This window comes from Strongylocentrotus purpuratus, unplaced genomic scaffold (assembly GCF_000002235.5).
Source record: "Strongylocentrotus purpuratus isolate Spur 01 unplaced genomic scaffold, Spur_5.0 spur5_scaffold_6, whole genome shotgun sequence".
In the NCBI taxonomy this organism is placed as follows: Eukaryota; Metazoa; Echinodermata; class Echinoidea; order Camarodonta; family Strongylocentrotidae; genus Strongylocentrotus; species Strongylocentrotus purpuratus.
The window spans coordinates 60,154,030-60,178,055 of record NW_022145612.1 but is presented as its reverse complement, the minus strand read 5'-3'; the positions used below and the strand labels follow the sequence as shown (position 1 = coordinate 60,178,055).

General features: G+C 40.0%; 1 protein-coding gene across 3 annotated transcripts; it reads right to left on the bottom strand.

The window, feature by feature from the left end:
- Nucleotides 1–579: 579 nt before the first annotated feature.
- LOC586865 (UDP-glucuronosyltransferase 2C1) lies at nt 580–20,255 on the bottom strand. Of its 3 annotated transcripts, none has more exons than XM_030972571.1 (4): nt 19,346–20,255; nt 4,040–4,268; nt 2,790–3,009; nt 580–1,864 (listed from the first exon to the last, which is right to left on the bottom strand). In XM_030972571.1, the coding sequence occupies exons 1-4, from the start codon at nt 20,210–20,212 to the stop codon at nt 1,573–1,575; spliced, it is 1,608 nt and encodes a 535-aa protein (XP_030828431.1). In that variant the 5' UTR covers nt 20,213–20,255; the 3' UTR covers nt 580–1,572. The 3 variants fall into 3 exon arrangements, with proteins under 3 accessions (XP_030828431.1, XP_011669437.1, XP_791720.3); XM_011671135.2 differs by lacking the exon at nt 19,346–20,255 and adding an exon at nt 9,212–10,254; XM_786627.5 differs by lacking the exon at nt 19,346–20,255 and adding an exon at nt 6,414–7,796.
- Between the last annotated feature and the right edge of the window lie 3,771 nt (nt 20,256–24,026).

The window sequence follows — 24,026 nt, the reverse complement described above, 5'->3', positions numbered from 1 at the left end:
ATGAGCGCACGTGTATCATGCCCCCTGGAACTTCGCCAATGTTTATTGCCCCTAACATCTGACAAAGTAAACAATGTTAAAAATCAGCCATTACCCTATCTGTAAATATAGTTCTTTATGTTGCACTTCAAAATCATTGTTACATTGACACACCATGCCTCTCTTCATCTTGAAAAGACATAAGATAGACAATATAGCAGGGGTGATAGTGAGCACTAAAAAAAAATAGGTTTTTTGTTTTCCCGTCAACCACGCCCCCCCCCCCCCCCCTTGAGTGAAAAAAAAGAGGATTCGCGGGGAAAAAACGGCATCTAACAACATTCCCCCCTTTCGAGTAAGAAAATTGGGAAAAAATTAGGAAAACAATAGAGCAAAATAGGGAAGAATAGAGAAAATAAGAGGGAAATCGGGAAATCAGGATAAAATAGGAAAGAAAAAAAAATTGGTAAAAAAAAAAAAAAAAAAAAAAATCTGGATTTTTTTTTTTTTTTTTTTTTTTTTTAAACGGGAAGAAAAAAAAAAAATCGGGAAACCGATTTAAATCGGGTTTTTATCAGGCCTGCAATATAGTTCTTACAATACTGTCAAATTATGAAACATTAATGGCGATTTCATATCGAGAGAATGTTCTGTCAATCACATATACAAATGAAGAATCTTTGAAAATATATATGCACATTTCATTAGGCAACATTATAGAATATGAAAAACATTCGCGATACCCTTTTATGTATTATCATTACAAATATCTATGATGAGTTTAGTTTATTGCGTATTTTGTGGATTTAATATATATATACATATCCTATAATTAGTATACTGATATTATGCTTAAAAAATATTCGTATGTTGAGTTAAACTGTTGGAAACTGGATAGGCATAATTTTAACAAATTTACACACCAATGTGAATATCAAATTAGTACGTAATATATATTTTTTAAATGTGATTTAGGTTAATTTTCTATACTTAAAACAAATTAAGGTAGGATTAAAAGTCCGTCTAAGAAGTCTTTATTTTACATAGAATTACATTTTTGAACTAAAACTCTCATATCTGGCAAATATCACTGTAAGTATAAAATGTGAAACATTCATTTTGTGGTTCGATGGCCAACAAGTTTATTTATTAGGACGAGGGTCATATATGTACCGACTTGAGTCTGTTTCGATCCTTCTTTTTAGTATAGTTACAACACCTTTCATAACTTAAGAAATGTTTATAAATCTACATGAAGGGTCGAATTAGTATTGCAAGTACTTAGCTTGTCTTTTAGTCATATATCTCTACTGATGTACTGTACATGATCTACATGTATTCCATTTTTGTATCGGAACAAAATAGTGACGGAACATGAACAAGGGTCGAATATAAGGGTCGGACCTTCATTCGCCCAACTTGTGCATCGCAAAAGGATGATAAAAATGAAACATAATTTTTTTTTTTTTTTTTTTTTTTACTAATTTCCATTAATTTTGCAGTGTTCTTTGTAGTTGGAAGGCTTTCAGTAATGATTGCTAAACAATGTTAAAGAAAATCAAATTAGTTTTAATTTTATCAAATGTGCCACTGTTATTCAGTCTTTGATTTTCGGCTGCTTCCAAGCCCGATCATGCGACAACACCGAGTCAAACAAAACTTAAGAGTATAATAGACTACTGCTAAAAATATTACAATTACTGCAGTGAGGAATGCATAGACATCTAAAAGATGATATTGAATGAAAGTGAGGTCATTGGCTGGAGATCGCATGTAAGCCCCACCAAATTTGATGACGTGTTCTATCCAGAAGGCAGCTCGGTCGGGTGCGCTCATTGGTTGGTCCTTGTAAATGGCGGACACTTGGTCTGCTACCTTCTTATAACTGTTAAAAACAAAAGGAAAGCAGAAAATACAGAAATTCGAAATTAATTATCTGCGAGATTTGGAAAGATTACAGACGTTGTTATCACGGTTTCTAAATACTACACACAAAACATGCTCAATGCTCATTCAGAAATAGCAGAAAATTGAATGTGACGACGGAGATCCTGGAATGCCAACAAATCTGTTAAGGTGAGGAACATTCTCCCTCTCATGGTATAGCTACGCTATTTGTATGCAGAAACACGTATCATCGGCTTGGCATTGTCATTACTTTGATTGCATTACATGATTGTACCAACAGATATTTAAGCAAAGAAGTTCTGGATTGTGATTGATGAACGACTGCTTTAAAGGTACTATGTCCCATTTGCAGGCCCCAAAAATGTAAAGGTTAGATTCCAACGGCATTTGAAAGACAATACTAATTTAGAACTTCCCTTTAAAGGAAAGGGCTGGAAAATGGCTTTTAGTGGGAAAATTACGACCATTAGTTGTCGAAACGACTTAAGTGATTGCAGTCACCTAAGTAATGTCGTACGTTTTTTGCTGCAAAAAGATTCAATCAGTTTAATTTTGGTCATTACAAGCAATGGGTCATTGATGTAGACAAATGCTCATGTACCTGTTACAGCTCATTTTATGTATGTTATTACCAAAGAAAAAAGATGTCTGTCAGTCACTCAATAGTGTCTGACAGTGAAGTCTAGCAAGTAAACGGGTTTCCTTGCATAATTTGGTTATTAGGACACTGCTAATGATTAAATTTCACAGATAGGACATACTTGTCCTGTAAAGTTCTACAGAATTTGACGTTGGCTGCAAAAGGGACATAGTATCTTTAAAAACATTTTGCAGTAATATCATAGTTTTTTTTTCTTATTGAAACATTTTACGCTTCGATGTTTTGTCCTTCATTAGCTGACCTTGGATTTTTGATGACCTCTGTAAGAGTTTCATAAATGATCTCTGCGTTGAGCTCGAGTTTTTCAATCTTTTTTCCCAGTCCCCGTGCCTCGATCCTGGCTGCGACGTCGTACTGGTCTCCTTGAAGAGGAATGACCACGATAGGCACCCCATGATAGCAGGCCTCCTGGAAACCGTTGTTGCCTCCCTGGTACATGAAGGCTCGAGTCTTGGGATGACCTGAAATGAAGGGCGAATGAACGATTCAACGCAAAGCGTAGCAACCCTTCAACGGGTACAAAGCGTAGCAACCCTTCAACGGGTACAAAATACAGTGTCAGTCAAAAAAAAGTTTACACCTAGAAAATTGCTAATTATTTTTAAACATCTACGAACAGTGAATTATATATGAAAGAGCGTTTCATCCCAAATCATTCGGTATCATTTGTGTATGGTATGTGTTCACGCTTTGATGAACAAGAGACATTCTTTAAGAGAGTGCAAAAATCGACTTGCGCCAATTATACATGTGAAGTTTGAATAAAACAATTGGAATTTGGAGATCCAAATAACATCACTAACAAAATTAATCAAACATATCCAACATCAAAGAACATTTGTGCGCGCGCGCGTGTGTGTGTGTGTGTGACTTTGTTTCTGCAAAAAGCAATTGTAATGCATCTCATTTGATACATTCAATTCATTCTCTCACTATACTATACTTTTGCGCAAGGAATCCTTTATCAAGAGTTTTACAGTCGGCATGCATCAAGCTTGAACAACAAATTACTTCCAGGCACGCTTTAGCCTTTTCACAAGTCTCGTGACTCGGGCTATTTTCCACGACAATCAGTGGCTGAGATGAGTCTAGCCGGCGACGAAGAGAGATCTAGTGGGGCGCGATCGTGTGGTTTTCACTCGGGTTTTCGCAATTAGTCTCTTTTTAGTCGCTCGGCGTCAGATATAAATATCATTATCAGACATGAGGCCTTGTCTAAAGGCTAGGCACGTTTGCGAAGAAAAAAAAGAGATACGTTTTGACCGGGGGGGGGGGGGGGGGGAGGGGAGTAGTAATAAAATAAATTACAGGCATTAAGTCATTTGTTGGACCATATTTTGCTTTACCATCGCAACTGTTTTTACTAGAGACAATGTATTGGCATATTCAGTCATTATCGAGTAACACATTGTTAAAATTGTAATTGAGGACTTTTAAAGAAAGGCACATCTCCAAATGCATCTATCTATAAGACGAGAGAGTATTTTGTACCTAGGAGGTCATTTTGAGGTAGCCAGGGCATAGCCTTCACATTCGACGGTAGTTCCCAGTCAGGTAGTTCCTTCAGCTGCCAGATGACCTTCTGTGGCAGCCTTCGGAAAGCCTCGGCAAACATCGTCACTATCTCGGGTCTGATCGTTGTAATGGAAGCCAGGTAGGTACCCAGGGTGAAGACAATGACGCCATGTTCTCCAGAACTCTGAACAAATTCCTCCAGCTCCTGTCAATAAGAATGGGACACAATGATGTATGCGTTAAGTACACTTTTGTCAATTCTTATAGTTATAGAATTCCGTCCGGCCCAATCTGCCGTTATAGACAGAGTATATATAAGAGAGGGTAAGCCAGTTTCTGATTAGTAGGATTGTAATTCAAGCCAAGTAGGTATCCAGAGTGAATTACACCATGTTCTACAGAACTATGAACAAAGGGGAACAATTGAAGAACTTCTTCTCATAGAAAAAGGAAAATGATTCATGTTAAAGGGATAGTTGAGTGTTAAATTTGAAAGAACATAATATTTTAACGACAAAATCATCTTTGATCAAAATCGGTTCAAGGACGGCTGAAATATAACGATATCTAATACTTGTGTACCACCACAAATATTAGATACTTTGACAAATTTGAAAAAAACCGTTGAAAAAACACGAAATAACGCCTTTTACGTCGTATTTCAGCCAATGCCGATGTTGGCTTTTTTGTTGGCATTTTCGTGTTGCTTATATTACCCACAATTAGCCGGCTCATGTACGGTTATTTTCAATTAAATAATTAATTAACGGTCTCCGTGTTTTTATGAAAGTGGAGCTAAATTGGTATGATCGTATTGGCTAAATTTCACACATTTCGGGGTCTAAAATTACCTTCATAGCAATTTTAGGTTCTAAAAGTGTACTATAAATTTCATAGATAAGAATAAGAGCAATAACTATGCACTTTGAAGGCATTTGCGGTCTGAAAATCCATAAAATCCATAAAAGAGCACTAAGCACTAACATTCCCTATTGCAATTCGGCGCCAGGAAGATAAGTGGAACCCATTTGTTGGGCTTCAACTCTTTAGAAAAGTTTTTTTTTTTTTTTTTTAGCAACGCTGGACCCCACGATTTGAGGCGTCTTTCTTTAAAAAAAATCTTCTTTCAAGGATCTTACTGTGCAGCTACAGGAACAATTTCCACACTAATTTCCAAGTTTTTGTATTCATTTTTAATCCAGATTTAGATTTAGAAGTCGCCTTGCACACTACAAATCTAGAACAAAAATGAATGTAATAGGAGCAGTCAACATGGTCATCCGCGCAAATGAAAACCCATTGATAGACTCTCTATAGTCTATACCAGGCGCGCCACAAGCAATTTGGGATGGGGGGGGGGCAAACATTCCAGGGGCAGTGGCGTAATGAGAAAGAACGTTTGGGAGGGGCAGAAAAAAAATCTGCATCACCACCACTCTTACATCTTACATGCAGGCCCCGCGGAACGTTTTTCAAAGTAGAGTATTAACGATCAGTGGGGTCCAGGGGCGGAGCCCCCGGAAGCTCAGGGTTTTTAGGCATATGATTACGGTCAGATAAGCGTAATTAGATACCTTATTTGTGATAGTGGCACTAATTGGCGGGGGGGGGGGGTCTTTTCCTTTGTAACATATTTTTTCAAACAAAGTGAGGAGGGGTTGGGTTTCCGAGCCTCGTCGTTCTGCAGGCACTGACGCTAAGGCTTATAAATAATCATATTTTATGCCAGACTATAAATATGGAAATTTGTAATTTTCCAACATGCATAAAATGGTATAATTTACCCCTCAAAATGAGAAAAATCCCGGAAAATCATGTAATTTGAGCAACACTTGTAAATCACTGGTATCGAATTAGAAACCACGTTTGAATTAATTTTTTTTTTTGGGCAGCCCCCCCCCCCCAATCGTACGCCAGTGTTCAGGGGCTCATGTCTTTATAATAAAACACACACACGCTTTCTCATTCTCTCACGATACTTCCACGTATGCGCGTATCGCTATTATAAAATCCTACATTGATATAATATATAAGGGCATTTGGAATGTTTTGGAAATTAAATTCATGTTTACTTTCCTTTTCTTTGAATGAAATATAATTTGTATGTGATTCAATTCAGGTTTTATTATTTTTTATTTTATTGTTTATTAAAAAATACACAATTTTGTTTTACTCCTTTACTGCTGATTTTTTTTTTCGGGGGGGGGGGGGGGGCGAAAATGCCTTTTGCCCCCCCCCCCACACTTTTTCGTTTTCGAAAACAATAAAGCCTATTAAAACACAACAATTATGAATCAATTCTTCTTTTGTGACACAAACAACTAACGGATGACGGGACTAGGTACATTACCTCATTTAATGTTTGAAGAGGTCGCACAGTCAAACCACCAACAGGAATTATGCTCGGCGACAGAGGAGTGACAAAATCAGAGGCAAAGTTAATGTTAAGTAGGTGAAGATCAAAATCTTGCATATCAAAGATAGGATGAATATTAGGTCTCAGCCCAAGCCTTTTCCCCATTTCTCTGTAAAGTGGTGGCGTTAACTGTTCACCGACGACAGCGATTAGATTGGTTTGAATGATGTTGAGTATCTTTTGACTGAATGTCATTCGGTTGTTGAAGCCGGTTGAGATTTCAGGGAAGTAAGCATAATTCACAGGAGCACCTCCAAGTTTAAGGTATCCACTCCACGGGTTAGTCGCGGACAGACTGATCATCGTACGGTGCCGTTGGGATTTCATCTTTTCTTCGAGAACGACTTGGATGTACCGAGCACAGGGCCATGTAATATCCACAATGATGGCATCATTCTTCTCAAGTCGTAGCATTAGCTCCTTGTCTGTAACAACTGCTTCACAGTCATCCACCGTCCTCTTTGACATGTTTTTCATTAGACTGAAGAACTCAATATTGTCGTCTCTAAACACCAGGGTGCTAGCGAAGGCGAAGGCTTCGCGGACTTCTTCCGGAGGTACGGGGTGTTTGAAGACTTCAAAAGAAAGATTGGCATACCTGGGATCTTCGAGACGATGTTCGTAGGCATTGCTGATTAGCATTGTTACGTCATGGCCCTTCCGAGCAAGACCTTCGCCCAGAGACGCCCCTGCTAAGAAATGGCTTCCCTCACCGTATATCGCAGAAATTAAGATTTTAGAAGAGAAAATATTGCTAGGCATATTCATGAAAATCAGCAATACACAGCTGAAGTGAATAATGTTGCTAGAAAGATGTGCCATGCTTCACGGAAATGGTCTCTGTACATGCCAAATATAGGCTAAAATATATAATAGAAACACTTTGCAATATACTTGGAAATAAATGGCTTGCGATCTCTCGTTAAACACAAAATGCGTATCCTGCGATCACTTCCACACACTATTCTCGCATTTGCAGTCACTAAACTACACACACAATCACTCAAGTTCAACCTAAAATCATATTTATGAGCTATACCTCTCCATGTGTGCTCTAGGTCAGGTGACAAGACGGACTTTGCTATGAACAAGGACGTACGTCATATACAATAATAATCCGTTTTCTAATATGGAAGTTGGATTATCAATAATAGGTAAAGTATTAACGTTGATAACAAGAAGTTGCCTTGCCTCCATACCAAGTGTACGATTTTCACAGTCAGTATCATGATTGTTAAGGGCATCTATAAATAGATTAAAAGCCTAATGTCAGAGATCACAGTCTATAAAAGAGAGAGAGATCTATAAATAGATTAAAAGCCTAATGTCAGAGATCACAGTCTATAAAAGAGAGAGAGAGAGAGAGAGAGAAAGGGTCCCAGTGGCCCTTCCATTACACGAAGTTATGGATTGAGCAATATTATTATTTCTTGTGCATTGATACGAGTGATAAATCCAGCTTTACCCTGTTACCTGATCTCTACGCGATCGTGGGCAATATCTAGTTTTCAGGGAATTCAAGGACTTCGTAGTTTCAACATTAACATTTCCAGATAGAATTTTTGTTTAATACAAGTTCTGCGCTTCACCCATGCTATGCCACTGAATGACTATTCGTTGTGGTGGAACTTCACAAGTTAAACACATAAAAGTTTAAATCTACATGACCTAAGATTAAGAATGTTTTCCTTTCTTAAATTTCACTCTTTGATTTCAAATCGCAGTAAGTGGTTAAGAGAACGGGGAGAAGAATCCCGAAAGTTTAAATAGTAAACCCTGATTAAAACATAACAATAAAAGCTCTAGGATAGGATTAGAAACCTCAATGCAACAAAATATACGAGAAGAATCCGATTACAAGCTTTGTACAATTATATGACAAACCATAATGTCCGTTATCAATTTGAGGTATGATGATGTATTTATAAATTGGGGCAGATGTCATCACCTAGCACATTTTTCGTTTTACAATGAATCGTAAACACCACATTATTTCTTGAATAGCTTCTCGAATTTCAACGTACAAAATAAAGGTAATCCAGAATACATCCAACTCAAATTCAGTTTGTTTGTTTGTTTGTTTATTTTATTTTAGCACTTTGGCATACTTCAGCCAATGGCTGTTCTTCAGCATGACCGTGCATATACAAAAGCAATCACAATTTTACAAAGAAACATACAATCCATTAAGTCGATTCGGCAACTAATGGTCGTTATTTCCCACTACAAGCCATTTTTTAGCCCTGAAATTTTTAGAGAAGTTCTGAATAAGTATTGTCTTTCAAATGCCGTTGGAATTTAACCTTTTTCATTTTTTGGGCCTGCAAATGGGACTTAGTACCTTTAAGGTTCGAATCCCACCACGGAAGTAATGGTCTGCGCCATATGACACTAATTGACATTTGCCGTCTCCATTCACAAAATGGGTACCTGGATTTTGATTGAGTACTAACAACAACAGGACCACAGGAAAACCAGCATCAACACTGATGTGGCTACCCTGGGTAATTAAGACCCAATTAATCATTGTATGAATTATCGAGAGGAATGTAAATTTGGTCCTGGAAATATCTTGAGGCCGTATCCCTATCCTGATCCGTGTAGCAGGTAGCTAGTAATTCGGTAATTGCGAAGTTCATTGCAGTCTCGGTGATTGTAAATAACTGATATCGGATAATGGAGTCAATTGCCCCCATTAAAACCCAAGATTATGTGTTTTATGTTTTACTTACCTTCTCCAGGTGGGCAGCTGGTTTAGTTGTAAGTCCTCCAACCGCTATCAGATTTGGTACCATAGGCACCGGAAAGTCAGAGGCGAAGTGAATATTACTGAGATACAAATCGAAATCTGTAAAGCCATAAAATGGATCAACAGTGTTCTGGAGGCCGACTTCCTTTTCCATCTTTTGAAATGAAGATAGCATAGTTGAAGTTATACTCGCTTTTATTAAGGTAGACTGGACCAGGTTGCTCAATCTCTGGAAGAAGTTCATCCGGTTCGTGAAGCCCGTCATTGTTTCCGGCATATAGGCGTAGTCAAATGGAGACCCTGCGGCCATCACGAATCCGCTCCATAGTGTCGTAGGAGAGTTTGCGATCATCTTCAGATCTTTAGGGGTTTCTCTGCCTTTCTGGAGAGCAGCTCTGATGTAGACACCACATGGCCAGGAAATATCCATGATCATGGCATCCATTGCCTCCAACCTACGCATGAGCACTCGGTCTGTGATAATAATCTTACAATTCTCCCCAGTCATCTCCATCATCAGTTTCAGCATCGTGTTGAACTGGTCACTAGCTCCTTCAAAGGCCACATGGCCGATGGAATTCATCATCTCATGCACCGTCTCCACTGGCAATGAATGGTTGAATATCTCAAAGGAAAATTTGGCATACTTCGGATCCTTAGCACGGTGGGCATAGGCATTGCTAATAAGGAACGTGACTTCATGACCTCGCTTCACAAGACTTTCTCCTATAGCCGATGCTGCCAAGAAGTGACTACCCTCGCCATATATTGGAGATATAAGAATATTTTCCCCGTGAGCTTCCTCGATATGAAGTGTTAAGCCAGTAGCTAACACAACAAAGACAATGATTATTTTGGAAGACATTATATACTTCGCCAATTTGCTAGCTTGGCACCAGTACTAAACGTAGAGTCATATAAGTAGATCTTAAACCACGGTCAATGGTAATTGGAGTAAAATACTGTAAATGACTGCTACGGTATATATTACACGTGCTCTTGCTTGTGTAGTCATGCTAGCGGAAAAGTATGTAGGTTATCGGGCAAAGGTCATTCTCATGATGTATTTCGCCACCTATTGCAACTTTGCACTGTGTTATTAAACATTGTGTCGAAATAGCCAGATAAGGATAGCGGTCATAAGTAAAAATAGACTAATTTAAAATAATGATATGTGAAAACTTTAATTTATGTTTAAAGACTATTTGGCCTATAAGATGTATGAACTATACCAATGCATAAACGGAGCATTTAATTGTCTTTGCCACGAAAAATCACGTATTTTGATATTTGGACATATGGATGTTGTATTAGGCGAGATCAACCTCATACAATCAACGATACTTTTATTGATTTGTTATACGCAGGCGGGTACGCAGCGGGGGGGGGGGGGGGCGTTTGTATGTGTGTGATTTTTGATGACCCCCCCCCCCCATTTTATTTTAATGAAAAAAAAAGAAAAAAAAGGTGACCCAAAAAAGTGACCTTAAACCCAACCCCCTGAGTCGTTGCAAAAATTTTGGGGCCAAATTTTTTTTTTAAATGTGTGGATATTAAGATGAGACTGAGACTATGTGATTTTAAGTGCTCTAAAACAAAATGCGCGACATTCTCGGCTCGGTCGCTTAGTTTATTCGAATGTTTCCACTCCCTCCCCAATGATATTCAGTGTTTCTTCCACTCACTCCAATGGAAGTTGCGATATCGTACTGTCATTTTAAACATATTATGATAACCGATTCAAATATCCATGATTATAACGAAACATGAATATATATAGATTAGGTATAAATGTCATCTCGAGTTTTTCCTCACCCTTCCCTCTGGCATCTTGTCCAAATTGTCTACTCGTTCGTCAATCAGAACGATGGTGTCGCTCTTTCAGCTCAAAGCTTCATCACATGAAGTGACACAGAACCACAAACGAACAATCAGTGTGGGAAGTAAACAGATATACGAACGAGCCTTTCAATCGTAAAAGGTCCTGGCATTTCCAACAGTTGAAAAATGGGGATAATAAATTGTACACATTATTCCAGGACCTTGTTATCTTTTTGTTGTTACACGTGTTGTTTGTTTTGTTCTTTGCTGTTTCATTTACAATGATGTATTTTGGGTAAAACTATGACAATATTTATCTGGGGGATAAAAATATTGAAATGTTATGACAAAAGGGGTGGAATTCTTTAAGGAAAATCAATTTGACTCGCGATCTCTTCGTCTTTCGATCAATGATAGGGATTCAAATTATTTTTAAATTTATCTTATCTATCTTTACTGAACAGTTTTTATAATTATTCTGATTTCATCACAAATTTCATCAAGGTGGATTTCATCTTTGCCTAGGTCACATATACGCAGGGCCCTGTACGATTTTCCCTACCCGGTGGCTTGCCGTGGATTTTAGAAACCGTACGGGACCCTTCCGATTTTCATTTCTACGGCATCTGTGGTCACATATTCTGCGGCGTCCAGGTGGTGCCCGGTGAAAATTAGTCGCGTTGAAATGCGAGGCGCCCGTACGTTGGCCGCCGGCTGCCGGCCGCTAAGCCCACGGGCTCCTTCCGATGAACAGGGGGGCATTTCATAAAACAATTAGTCGGTGGTTTTCACCGACTAATATCATGTTCACCAACAATTTAGTCAACGCTGACTAAATTTGACCAATCACAGGCCTGGAAAATAGTCGGTGACAAAAGAATTGTCGGTGAACATGATATTAGTCGGTGAAAACCACCTACTAATTGTTTCATGAAACGCCCCCAGGTGTACCCCATGGCTTCCGGGCCCGGCAGGTGTCTTCACGGGCCCTTTACGGGCTTTCTACGGCCTAACAGCAGAGGAAAACGCCGGGAGAATTGGGAGCAGCCATCTCATTACCACGGCGCCCGTACGGCTGGTGAAAAATGTCCCGGCACCCATAGGAATTTTACGGGAGACGGCCGGAAACCGGCCGAAAATTCCCAAAATGTCTGCTTTTACTCGCAGTGCGGGCCCAGGAGTGTATATGTGAAAGCCCCATTATCGCGCTTATTTTTATACCGTCAGCTACCCGTAATAAGACCGTAATGCCTAGGTCACATTTGCTTTACGGCAAGGATACGGCGGCCGTACGCCCCCGAAATCGAGAGATACTTGCGGTCACCCTAGGGTGTATCCCTATCTTTACAGGCCGTACGGGTCGCCATGGGATTATAACGCGGAGTTAAAACTGTTTCCATTTCGAGGTTCGCTGTAGCGATTAGACACGCTGTAGCCATGCCGTAGAGCTATTCCACGGCGATCATGCGTCGAGCGTACGGTAGCCTTGCGTTTTATATACTCCAGGGGTGAAGCGGTAGTATCAGTATGGCCGCACGGTCGCCGTACGGTCCCCCTTCGGCCGCCTTGCGGGCACCTTGCGGCTACCTTCCGTCTGCCTTGGTATTTGTCAAAAAATCTACGGCCGCAGGGACGCCCTAAGGCGACCGTGCGTCATCACTTCAAAGGCCGTACGGCAGTCGCAGATTTTATGTCTCCACAAATTCAAAATACGCCGTGCGGCTACCCTAATATTATGTGACCGTGGGAATGCTGCGGCGGTCCTATAATTGCTATTGGCCGTAGATATTTTAGACCGCGCGGCCGCGGCGGCAAATGTGACCTAGGCATACTGCCATTTACAATAAGCTCTTTTAGCCTTCGTGTGGCTAGCCCATGGTACGTAAAAGGTATCAGTATCATGAACAGACCAAATTTCACTTGTGAAAAGGGCGAAGCGCTCATACTTTGTAGATCTTATTGAAGACTGTCGGAATGATTCCAGAAAGCTCTTCTCAGTAGCAAACCGACTTCTGAATCGTCGACAGTCATCACCACTTCCAGCCCACACGGACAGCCAGCAAATGGCCTCGACATTCACCCACTTCTTCCAGACGAAAGTCAAGACCATCAGTTCTGCGACAGTTTATCACCTGACGAAACACCACACCATCCCCTTACTTCCTCTTCCTTTGAAGTAATACAACCTACTACCCCTAAGGAGATTATGTCACTCTTACGTAAACTACCCCCCAAATCATGTCAGTTAGACCCTGTTCCCACTAAATTATTAATGGACTGTTCCTCCACATTCGCTCCCATCCTTTCTTACTTGATAAACTTGAGTTTAGAGCAGGCACATGTTCCTTCCTCATTGAAAATAGCTCATGTTACTCCGTTGTTGAAGAAACCTTCTCTGGACCGAAATTCCCTCCAAAATTATCGACCAGTTTCAAACCTACCTTTTTGTTCAAAATTCTTGAAAGGGTTGTGTTTTCTCGTCTTTCGGATTATTTTCTGGACAATGATTTGTTCGACCCTTTCCAGTCAGGTTACAGAACCCATCATAGTGTGGAAACACTGCTTGTGAATGTGTCCAACTATATCCTGCAAGGGATGGATAGGGGTAATTCAACTGCTCTCCTGCTGCTAGACTTGTCCTCCGCCTTCGACACCGTTAATCACACTATCCTTTTGAACACACTTAGTTCACTTGGTGTCAAGGGTGAGGCATACAAATGGTTCGAGTCTTATCTGTCATACCACTCTCAGATCGTTTGTATTAATGGTTGCAAATCAGTTGCTTTGCCTCTCTCTTGTGGAGTACCACAGGGTTCTGTGGGCGGGCCTACTCTCTTCTCAATTTATTTAATTGGATTGCGACAAGTTTTGTTACAACATGGCACAGATTATCATATTTATGCAGATGATATTCAACTTATGATTTCCTTCAATTCAGATCAAGCCGCTGCAGAACGAGCCGTTCATCGCCTTGAATCTTGCATGGCTGATGCTCATGATTGGATGCTTGCACGTTCCTTGAAATTAAATTCAGACAAATGCAAATTCCTTATATTTGGTTCCAAAGTACAGCTTAGTAAAGTTAATATCAATTGCATTTCATTTTCTGGCCACATAATTTACTTGTCACAAACGTGTCGCAATCTTGGTGTTATGTTTGACTCACATATGACAATGTCTGACCAAGTTTCTAATATTTGCAGATCAATAAGGTACCAATTGCGTAATATCGGTTTTATTCGTAAATATTTGTCCAAGTCTGCCACCGAAAAATTAGTAATAATAATAATCCGGTTTTTTATATAGCGCTCAATACACCGATCCAACGATGTACCTAAGCGCTTTACAGATTTATTATTACCCCGGTCATCGGATTCAGGCTTACCCGCACACAATGTGTGCACATTTTCCACTCCCTGGGGAGCATTCCAGCCAGTCGCCATTTTACAGGCGCACACTTGCTCGTTCAACCACATGAACGTTCGCATCCTACCGGGTACCCATTTAACACCTGGGTGGAGAGTAGCAAGTGCAGGTAAATATCTTGCCAAAGGATATTAGTGCCGTGTCGGAATTCGAACCCTCGACCTTCGCATCTACAGTCAAGCGCCTTAAACCACTCGACCACGACAGTACATGCTCTGATTTCCTCCCGTCTTGATTTTGGCAATGCCCTCCTAATCAATCTACCCCAGAATCTACTGTCCAAACTCCAGAAGCTTCAAAACGCTGCAGCTCGTATTGTTTCTCTGACCACCAAGCGTACCCACATTTCCCCAGTTTTGCAGTCGCTACACTGGCTCCCAGTAAAAGATCGCATTGTTTTCAAAATTTTGTTGCTTACCTTTCATTGCGTTTACGGCTCTGCTCCTCAATACCTTATCTCTCTAATCCAAAACTACACTCCTGCAAGACCTCTACGCTCATCCACTTCCAATTTTCTTGTGACCCCCAAAATTACCAAAACGTGGGGGGAAAGATCATTTGCATACTCTAGTCCTAAATTATGGAATGGCCTTCCTGAAGACATCAAAAAATGTTTATCTTCTGATTCTTTCAAAACTCATCTCAAAACATTCCTTTTCAAGTCTTGATCGTTTTTCCTGTTTACACGCGCCTTGAGCACTCCACAGAGTGGATTTGGCGCGATATAAGTTACATTATTATCAGCGCTCAAAATACACGGGGGCGGTGGGCGATTCGCCCCCGTAAGCTACAAAATCGCCCCCGTCAGGTTGCTCACGGGGGCGATTGCAATATTAAAAATCGCCCCGGTGGAATTATAAAATAAAGATAATCTTTTCTGTTATAACTTTAACACAATATTGAGTTTCAATTTTCAAACCTTAAACCAATGAAATGGAACTAAGATTAGTGTGCATGATTTCTCGTTTTATGAGTAGGCCTATTATTACCGATTCAGCTCGCAGTGCAGTGCCGCCGTCAGCAGTGGTTATAGGCCTACTGCGCCGTGAGTAGCGGTGCGTGTGCACGCTGCCGCGCCATGTCTGCTGGAGCTGGAGGCGATCGGGCAAGGGCAGAAACATGGTCATGGCCTGGAGAAGTTTTTCGTTGTCAGCAAATAATGAACCTCGACCAGTAAATCAATATCAGGGACTTTTAGATTTGCACGATGAGAACGTGGACTGCAACGTGTGACCTCCTTTTAAGGCACTGCCAGTGCTTAAAAGGATGTCACATGTGATTGCCAGCTAGTGCCTTAAAAGGACGTAACACGTCCACGTCCACGTCCACGTCCACGCAAATATAAAAGTCCCTTTTGTGGAGAAGAGGAAGACCAAAATGTCGTGAAATCAGGGGCGGCGATTTCTGTTAATGACCGGGGGGGACGAAATGCGATTTTTTTTTACGAGGATGTTATGCGAGGGAGCGTAGCGACCGAGCGAGATTTTCTTTGCAATTTTATTAGTCTAAACGCTGCACTCTTGGGCCTTCCAGAGCCTAAAAGTGTGTTGCAGTCATTATTCAGTATATGCTATACAATTTGTTTTGCACTTTTTCATATTTCCAGGGGGGACGATCCCCCCTAAAAAATTGAGGGGGGGGGGACGTGTCCCCCCCCCCCCGTCCCCCCGGGATCGCCGTCCCTGCGTGGAATGATAAGGTTACATGGGCAGATCTACGGCGGGGGGGGGGGGGGGTAGGGTTTAACCCCCTCCTCCCCACCCCCCCCCCCCCCCGGCCCCCTTGGGCTGCCAAGTGAAAATGTGATATTAAAGCGGGGGGGGGGGAGGGGGATTCTGGAGAGGAGGACTACTAATCTATTTTATTTTTTTCAGAAGGCGGGGGAAGTGAAGCGCCGTTTTAGCATGACTTTTCTTTAACTCTTACTTTCACCTATCTCAGATAACCCTAAGTTTTTGGTTGCTGCTTTATATGTAGTTGATAATGCATGATTAAAATAAAGAGAGAGAGAGAGAGAGAGAGAGAGAACCACCATCATTTTGCAATGGTTCAGGGTTCGTTTAATGTACATTTGAAACCATTTCTTAGCGTCTCAACCCTAAAAAAATAGCAAAACTATTTTTGAGGAAAAGCATTATACTGAATTAAATAAAGAATAAAAGCTTTATATTGGATCATACTAATACTGATACGGGCTAAAGACAATGTGGTATTTGTATAGAGGTATTCCAAAATGACATTCTGATAATCAACATTTGTTCTGGTATCATATGTATATACGCATAATACAACTGATCTTTATGATTTCTTAACGTGACATAGCTTCTTCTCCCTCTGCAAACAAAACAGAAAACAAGGTTATTTAATAAAAGGACCATGCGAAAAATAATCATTGTGATTCAAATTGATGCAAGGATTTTTTTTGAATAAGCAATGCTTTTCACCAGAATCTTCTATGTAAAAACGACTTTTACAAATCTCAGCCATGCAATTCTGCCACTGTGCTGTAAGATCACTTTGAGATTAGGAGAAGTGTATTATGTAATGGGTATTTTAAATTGAATGGAACGTCTCAACTCAGTAAGCATGGCTGAGATTTGTAAAAGTTGTTTTTACAAAGAAGATTCGGGTGAATAGCAGTGCTCATTCAAACAAATATTCGCATCAATTTGAATCACAATCATTATTTGTCGCTTAATCCCTTTTAATGACCATGTTTTCTTTTTCGTTTGCAAGGGGAGAAGAAGATATGTCACGTTAAAGACATCATAAAGATCAGTGTTGTATGCGTATATATTATATACACAGGCCAGTAACAGCTATGTAGCTTGTAAATTTGTAAGAGGGAAAATGCTGATTGAAATGATAATGATGAAATAGCAAATAATTGAGGAGTATCATAGGTACCAATTCAATGGATATTGGTATAAAAAAGAGCCCCCGTCAGTAATAAAAGAGCCCCCGTGAAAAGGCTCACGGGGGCTCTTTTTTCGGGGGAAGAGCCCCCGTGGACAAAAAATTAATTTGAGCCCTGATTATTATTATTATTATTATTATTATTACCAAGAAAAAAAAAGGAAATTGATATCACATATTAAAAACAGGAAAGTACCTTTCTGAGAGGAGCTGGGGCAGCCACTGTAAGACCACCAACAGGAATGACATTGGGTGCCAATGGATAGATAAATTCCGACGCAAAATCAACATTTGTCAAATGAAGGTCAAAATCGGAATAGCTATGAACAAAGTGTACATCGGGAAATCCAAGTCTTTTTCCTATTTCAGAATAAGGAGCAGAGAGTAGGAAATCGCCCATAATAGTTAAAAATTGTAATAGCATAGATTATGAAGCCTTTGTGCAAAATTCGTCTTGTTTGGAAGACCTGTCGTAATTTCAGGTTGGTATGCATAGTTAAATGATGAACCTGACGCAGATAGAAAACCACTCCAAGGAGGAGTGGGTGTGATTGCAATCATGGCTACAGAGTTTTCATTTCTTCTTAAACTCTCCCTGATCAGGAGTCCACAGGGCCATGAACTATCCAACATCATTGCGTCAAACCTTTCTAATTTAGACTCAAATTGTTTGTCAGAAAGCAGTAATTCACAGTCATGAGCCATACGTTTTGACATCAACTTCATCATTTCTATAAACTGCTTATCCTGGTTGACGAAAGCTAGACTATTCAAGGTTTTGAACGTTTCACGAACTTCATGGTCGGGTACAGGATGCTTGAAAACTTCGTAGGAAAAGTTGGATAACTTCGATTCTTTACTCGATGTTCGTAGTAAGCGCTACTTATCAAGAAAGTCACATTGTGACCTCGGGCAACTAAACTTTGACCAATGGCTGATGCAGCCAAGAAATGGCTACCCTCTCCATAAAGAGCAGATATGAGAATGTTAGCAGCTTCAACTTTAAGAGGTTTTGAGCAGAAACTTCCCAAGAGTATAGGGAGAAGGCTGAATGACGCCATGTCGAATCTTTAGTGATGCAACATCGAATGATGAGGACCGCCTTTATAATTATGACTGCTGCATTTCGACGACTGTACAAATTCAGCATTACGTAATTAGTCAAATGAATTATCTTAAATATATATAGGGACAATACAAAGTTCATACAAACGGAAAGAAAAGAGCGGCTAGGGCGCAGTGTGTGGACGGTTGTAGGTGTGCGCGTGTGTGTGTAAATTCAAATATGATAGTTTCATATTTGATGCCTAAACTGAAATCCGTGAAAGAAGGAAGTTGAGGCCATAGTGTTATCGACCCTTTTTATCTGTATATTTCTGGGGTGCATGGTGTTTCCAATGGTGTATTTCGGACACAATCATAACAAAATGTTACAACCCACGAGACCAACAGCATACCGTACCGACGATAAAGGCCTCCCCGGTCTTCTATACACTTCTCAGTGACCGGTGCACTAGACATACGGCCCTACTATCAAGAGCAAACCTACAGCTAGATCAACACTCTTTTTCTCTTACCACATTTACTTCTTTGATTTGTCGGTTTCGTGCGCTTTCGTTCTACTGCGGTTACTCTGTAATACAGATTTTACTGCGAGACGATTATCATTATTTGGGGGAAAATACAAATGGAAAGTAGCTTTTAAAGGAAATCATAAGAGTTAGCAATCTGAGTGGTGATATTCATTCGGTATTTCAATCCATGATAATTAATTAATGATTCATACAATTACAACATTATTACGCTTTTTTTTTTAGATCCCAATGCACTGACCTGTTTCGCGATTTATTATGAATTCATTAAATGTATGTAATATTGTTTGAGCAATTTTTTTTAATCAGCACCAGACACACTTAACCCAAAGAATTTGATAAAATAAAAAGCAGGAACGTACCTTTCCAAGAGGAGCCGGGGCAGCCACTGTAAGACCACCAACAGGAATGACATTGGGTGCCAATGGATAGATAAATTCCGACGCAAAATCAACATTTGTCAAATGAAGGTCAAAATCGGAATAGCTATGAACAAAGTGTATTTCGGGAAATCCAAGTCTCTTTCCTATTTCAGAATAAGGAGCATAGAATAGGAAATCGCCTAGAATTTTTACAAATATGGAAGAGCATAGATTATGAAGCCTTTGTGCGAAATTCATCTTGTTTGGAAGACCTGTTGTAATTTCAGGTTGGTATGCATAGTTGAATGACGAACCTGACGCAGATAGAAAACCACTCCAAGGGGGCGTGGGTGTGATTGCAATCATGGCTACAGAGTTTTCATTTCTTCTTAAAATCTCCCTGATCAGGAGTCCACAGGGCCAAGAAATATCCAACATCATTGCGTCGAACCCTTCTAATCTAGACTCAAATTGTTTATCAGAAAGCAGGAATTCACAGTCATGAGCCATACGTTTTGACATCAACTTCATCATTTCTATAAACTGCTTATCCTGGTTGACGAAAGCTAGATTATTCAAGGTTTTGAACATCTCACGAACTTCATGGTTGGGTACAGGATGCTTGAAAACTTCGTAGGAAAAGTTAGAGAACTTCGGGTTCTTTACTCGATGTTCGTAGTAAGCGCTACTTATCAAGAAAGTCACATTGTGACCTCGCGCAACTAAACTTTGACCGATGGCTGATGCAGCCAAGAAATGGCTACCCTCTCCATAAAGAGCAGATATGAGAATGTTAGCAGCTTCAACTTTAAGAGGTTTTGAGCAGAAACTTCCCAAGAGTATAAGGAGAAGGCTGAACGACGCCATGTCGAATCTTTAGTGATGCAACATCGAATGATGAGGATCGCCTATATATGAATGCTGCATTTCGACGACTGTACAAATTCAGCATTACGTAATTATTCAAATGAATTATCTCAAATATATATAGGGACAATACAAAGTTCATACAAACGGAAAGAAAAGAGCGGCTAGGGCGTAGTGTGTGGACGGTTGTAGGTGTGCGCGTGTGTGTGTAAATTCAAATATGATATGTTCATATTTGATGCCTAAACTGACAATCCGTGATGCCCGCGTCACACTATTCCGAATTTGACATAAGATGGACACACGATGAAGGGAAATTCCAAATTCGACTCTGATCGTAAACACATCGGGCCATGTCGGGCCATTCGTGAGGGTATCTGAGGCGATCGTATGACCGCCGGTCGATTTTTCAGGCTCCGGCAGCAACTTCGTGAGCGGTGGCAAAATTTTTGGCGTGCCAAAAAATTGACCGAAGACCTTGCGAAGGTTCATTTTCGTTTTGTATTCGTGAGTCCATGTTGCCCTTCGTAAGGCCATCGTGAGGGCACCTTGTCAAATCGTGTCATCTTCGTAATTACTTCATGTGATCATCGGTGCCATCGGGCACTTATCGCCTCACGAAGACAATACGAAGGAAACAAAAAGCTGCCCGAATGTCTTCGGAAGGCAACACGACTACGTGAAACCCTCGCAATGCAATCGTGTAGCCATCGTATTAGAGTGCGATGACATCTAGATGGGACCACGGTGTCGGCGAAGACAGCCGAATTTAAGTAGCTCAAGCGTTTCCCATGTGTCATGGTAACGTGGACATATTTCTCGTATCTATACTGATTTGTTTTTCAGATTCAATATATCATGTTATGCAATGTTTTATATTATATTATTTGTTTTTAATTTTGTTTGTAAACTTTTGTAATTCGGCTAAACACCGCGATGAAAGTTTTATTTAAAATAAACCATTTTGAATGAATGAATAAATGAATATAAAAAGCCAGCCTCATAGCTAGAGGCTTTTTCAAGTACCCCAAAAGTGCCCTTTCTTACGTAGGAAAAGTGCCCCTATAACTTCATAAGAAGTGCCATTTTTTACAGAGCAAAAGGGCCCATTTTACCTTAAAAAAGTTCCCATTTCACTTTAGACAAGTGCCCCCTTCATCTCTGATAATTACCCTATTCAAATTTGAGAGGTGCCCCTTTTACTTTGACCAGTGCTTCTTTTCCTTTGTAGGAAGTGCCTCTTCCACTTTTAATAACTACCTACTTTAACTCCCATAAGCAAACCTTTTATTTTCACGTGTGCACCTTTTCCAATCTAATAAGTACCCCTTTTCCGTATGATAAATACCCCCATTAAAACAAAAGAGCTCCTTCCCCTTCTCATAAATGCCCCCTTTTCACCTATTAAAATTGTCCCTTTTCATTTTCATAAGTACCCCTTTTCATATTTAGTCAGTGCCTCTTTTCAGGGGCGATACATGCCCCTTTACACCTCTGACAATTTCCTTTTTAATGATGATACGTGCCCCTTTTCCTTTCTAATAAGGGACCTGTCCCTTTTTCATTAATTCCCATTTTCAAATCTTATGAATGCTTCTATCAAAATTTGATGGGTGCCCCAATTCCGTCGACGAATTCCCATTTACCATTCTCATAAGTGCCGTTTTTAATCCCTGGCGAGTGCTTCTTTTCAGGTATAAGAAATAGTGTCTTATCCTTTTCGATAAGTGTCTCCTTTTCTTCTCTTTTCAAACGTGCACCTAAATTATTCAAAGTGAATATTAAGGCGATTTCTTCCAAAGCTCGCTCGCTACACTCACTCGCATTGATTTCATAGATGATATAATTATGTTACTTATCAAAGGTTTTTCAGTCTTCCGTTATGAGAATGTGAGTATAACCCCATCAGTATTGGGTTTAATGCTCTTTATAAGATGTAATTTTTTGCACTGCGAGCTCACAAATATTAACATTTTTCCTCGCTCGCATATGAATATTCAGACCATCATACCCAACTGCAACTGCAAAGTATGATGTAAAAAGAGAAATAAATATTGAAAGCATCCCTGTTAATTTAACCACAGTGTATAGGGGTATAAACCAATGTCTAACAAATTGTATATCTTCGATTTGAGATTTCCCTTTGTAGGTGCCCGTTTTCCCAGAAAGGGCACTTTTGTATTGGTCCCATCCCCCAATTTAGAAATAACAAAAAGTTACAACCCACGAGACCAACAGCCTACCGTACTGACGATAAAGGCCTCCTAGGTCTTCTATACACTTTTCAGTGACCGGTGCACTAGACATACGGCCCTAACTATACGAGACAGACCTACAGCTAGATCAACACCCTTTTCCTCTTACCACATTTACTTCTTTGATTTGTAGGTTTCGTGTGCTTTCGTTCTACTGTGGTTACTCCGTGATACAGATATTTATTGCTAGACAATTATCATTATTTAGGGGAAAAAAATGGAAAGTAGCTTTTAAAGGAAATCATAAGAGTTAGCAATCTGAGTGGTGATATTCATTCGGTATTTCAATCCATGATAATTAATTAATGATTCATACAATTACAACATTATTACGCTTTTTCTTTTAGATCCCAATGCACTGACCTGTTTCGCGAATTATTATGAATTCCTTAAACGTATTTATTATTGTTTGCGCAAAATAATATTTAAAAAAAGCACCAGATACACTCAAGCCAAATAATTTGATAAAATAAAAAGCAGGAAACTACCTTTCCAAGAAGAGCCGGGGCAGCCACTGTGAGACCACCAACAGGAATTACATTGGGTGCCAATGGATAGATAAATTCCGACGCAAAGTCAACATTTGTCAAATGAAGGTCAAAATCGGAATAGCTATGAACAAAGTGTATATCGGGAAATCCAAGTCTCTTTCCTATTTCAGAATAAGGAGCGTAGAATAGGAAATCGCCTAGAATTTTTACAAATATGGAAGAGCATAGATTATGAAGCCTTTGTGCGAAATTCATCTTGTTTGGAAGACCTGTTGTAATTTCAGGTTGGTATGCATAGTTGAATGACGAACCTGACGCAGATAGAAAACCACTCCAAGGGGGCGTGGGTGTGATTGCAATCATGGCTACAGAGTTTTTATTTCTTCTTAAAATCTCCCTGATCAGGAGTCCACAGGGCCAAGAAATATCCAACATCATTGCGTTGAACCCTTCTAATCTAGACTCAAATTGTTTATCAGAAAGCAGGAATTCACAGTCATGAGCCATACGTTTTGACATCAACTTCATCATTTCTATAAACTGCTTATCCTGGTTGACGAAAGCTAGATTATTCAAGGTTTTGAACATCTCACGAACTTCATGGTCGGGTACAGGATGCTTGAAAATTTCGTAGGAAAAGTTCGAGAACTTCGGGTTCTTTACTCGATGTTCGTAGTAAGCGCTACTTATCAAGAAAGTCACATTGTGACCTCGGGCAACTAAACTTTGACCAATGGCTGATGCAGCCAAGAAATGGCTACCCTCTCCATAAAGCGCAGATATGAGAATGTTAGCAGCTTCAACTTTAAGAGGTTTTGAGCAGAAACTTCCCAAGAGTATAAGGAGAAGGCTGAACGACGCCATGTCGAATCTCTAGTGATGCAACATCGAATGATGAGGATCGCCTATATATGAATGCTGCATTTCAACGACTGTACAAATTCAGCATTACGTAATTATTCAAATGAATTATCTCAAATATATATAGCGACAATACAAAGTTCATACAAACGGAAAGAAAAGAGTTGCAAGGGCGTAGTGTGTGGACGGTTGCAGGTGTGCGTGCGT

Excerpts from the sequence above, each read along its gene's own strand:
- LOC586865 (XM_786627.5), bottom strand. The coding sequence starts at position 7,301 with ATGGCACATCTTTCTAGCAACATTATTCACTTCAGCTGTGTATTGCTG. Across the intron at positions 3,010-4,039 it reads ACCTCAAAATGACCTCCTAG|GTCATCCCAAGACTCGAGCC; the intron begins GTACAAAATACT and ends CCTTCATTTCAG. Across the intron at positions 1,865-2,789 it reads GAGGTCATCAAAAATCCAAG|TTATAAGAAGGTAGCAGACC; the intron begins GTCAGCTAATGA and ends TGTTTTTAACAG.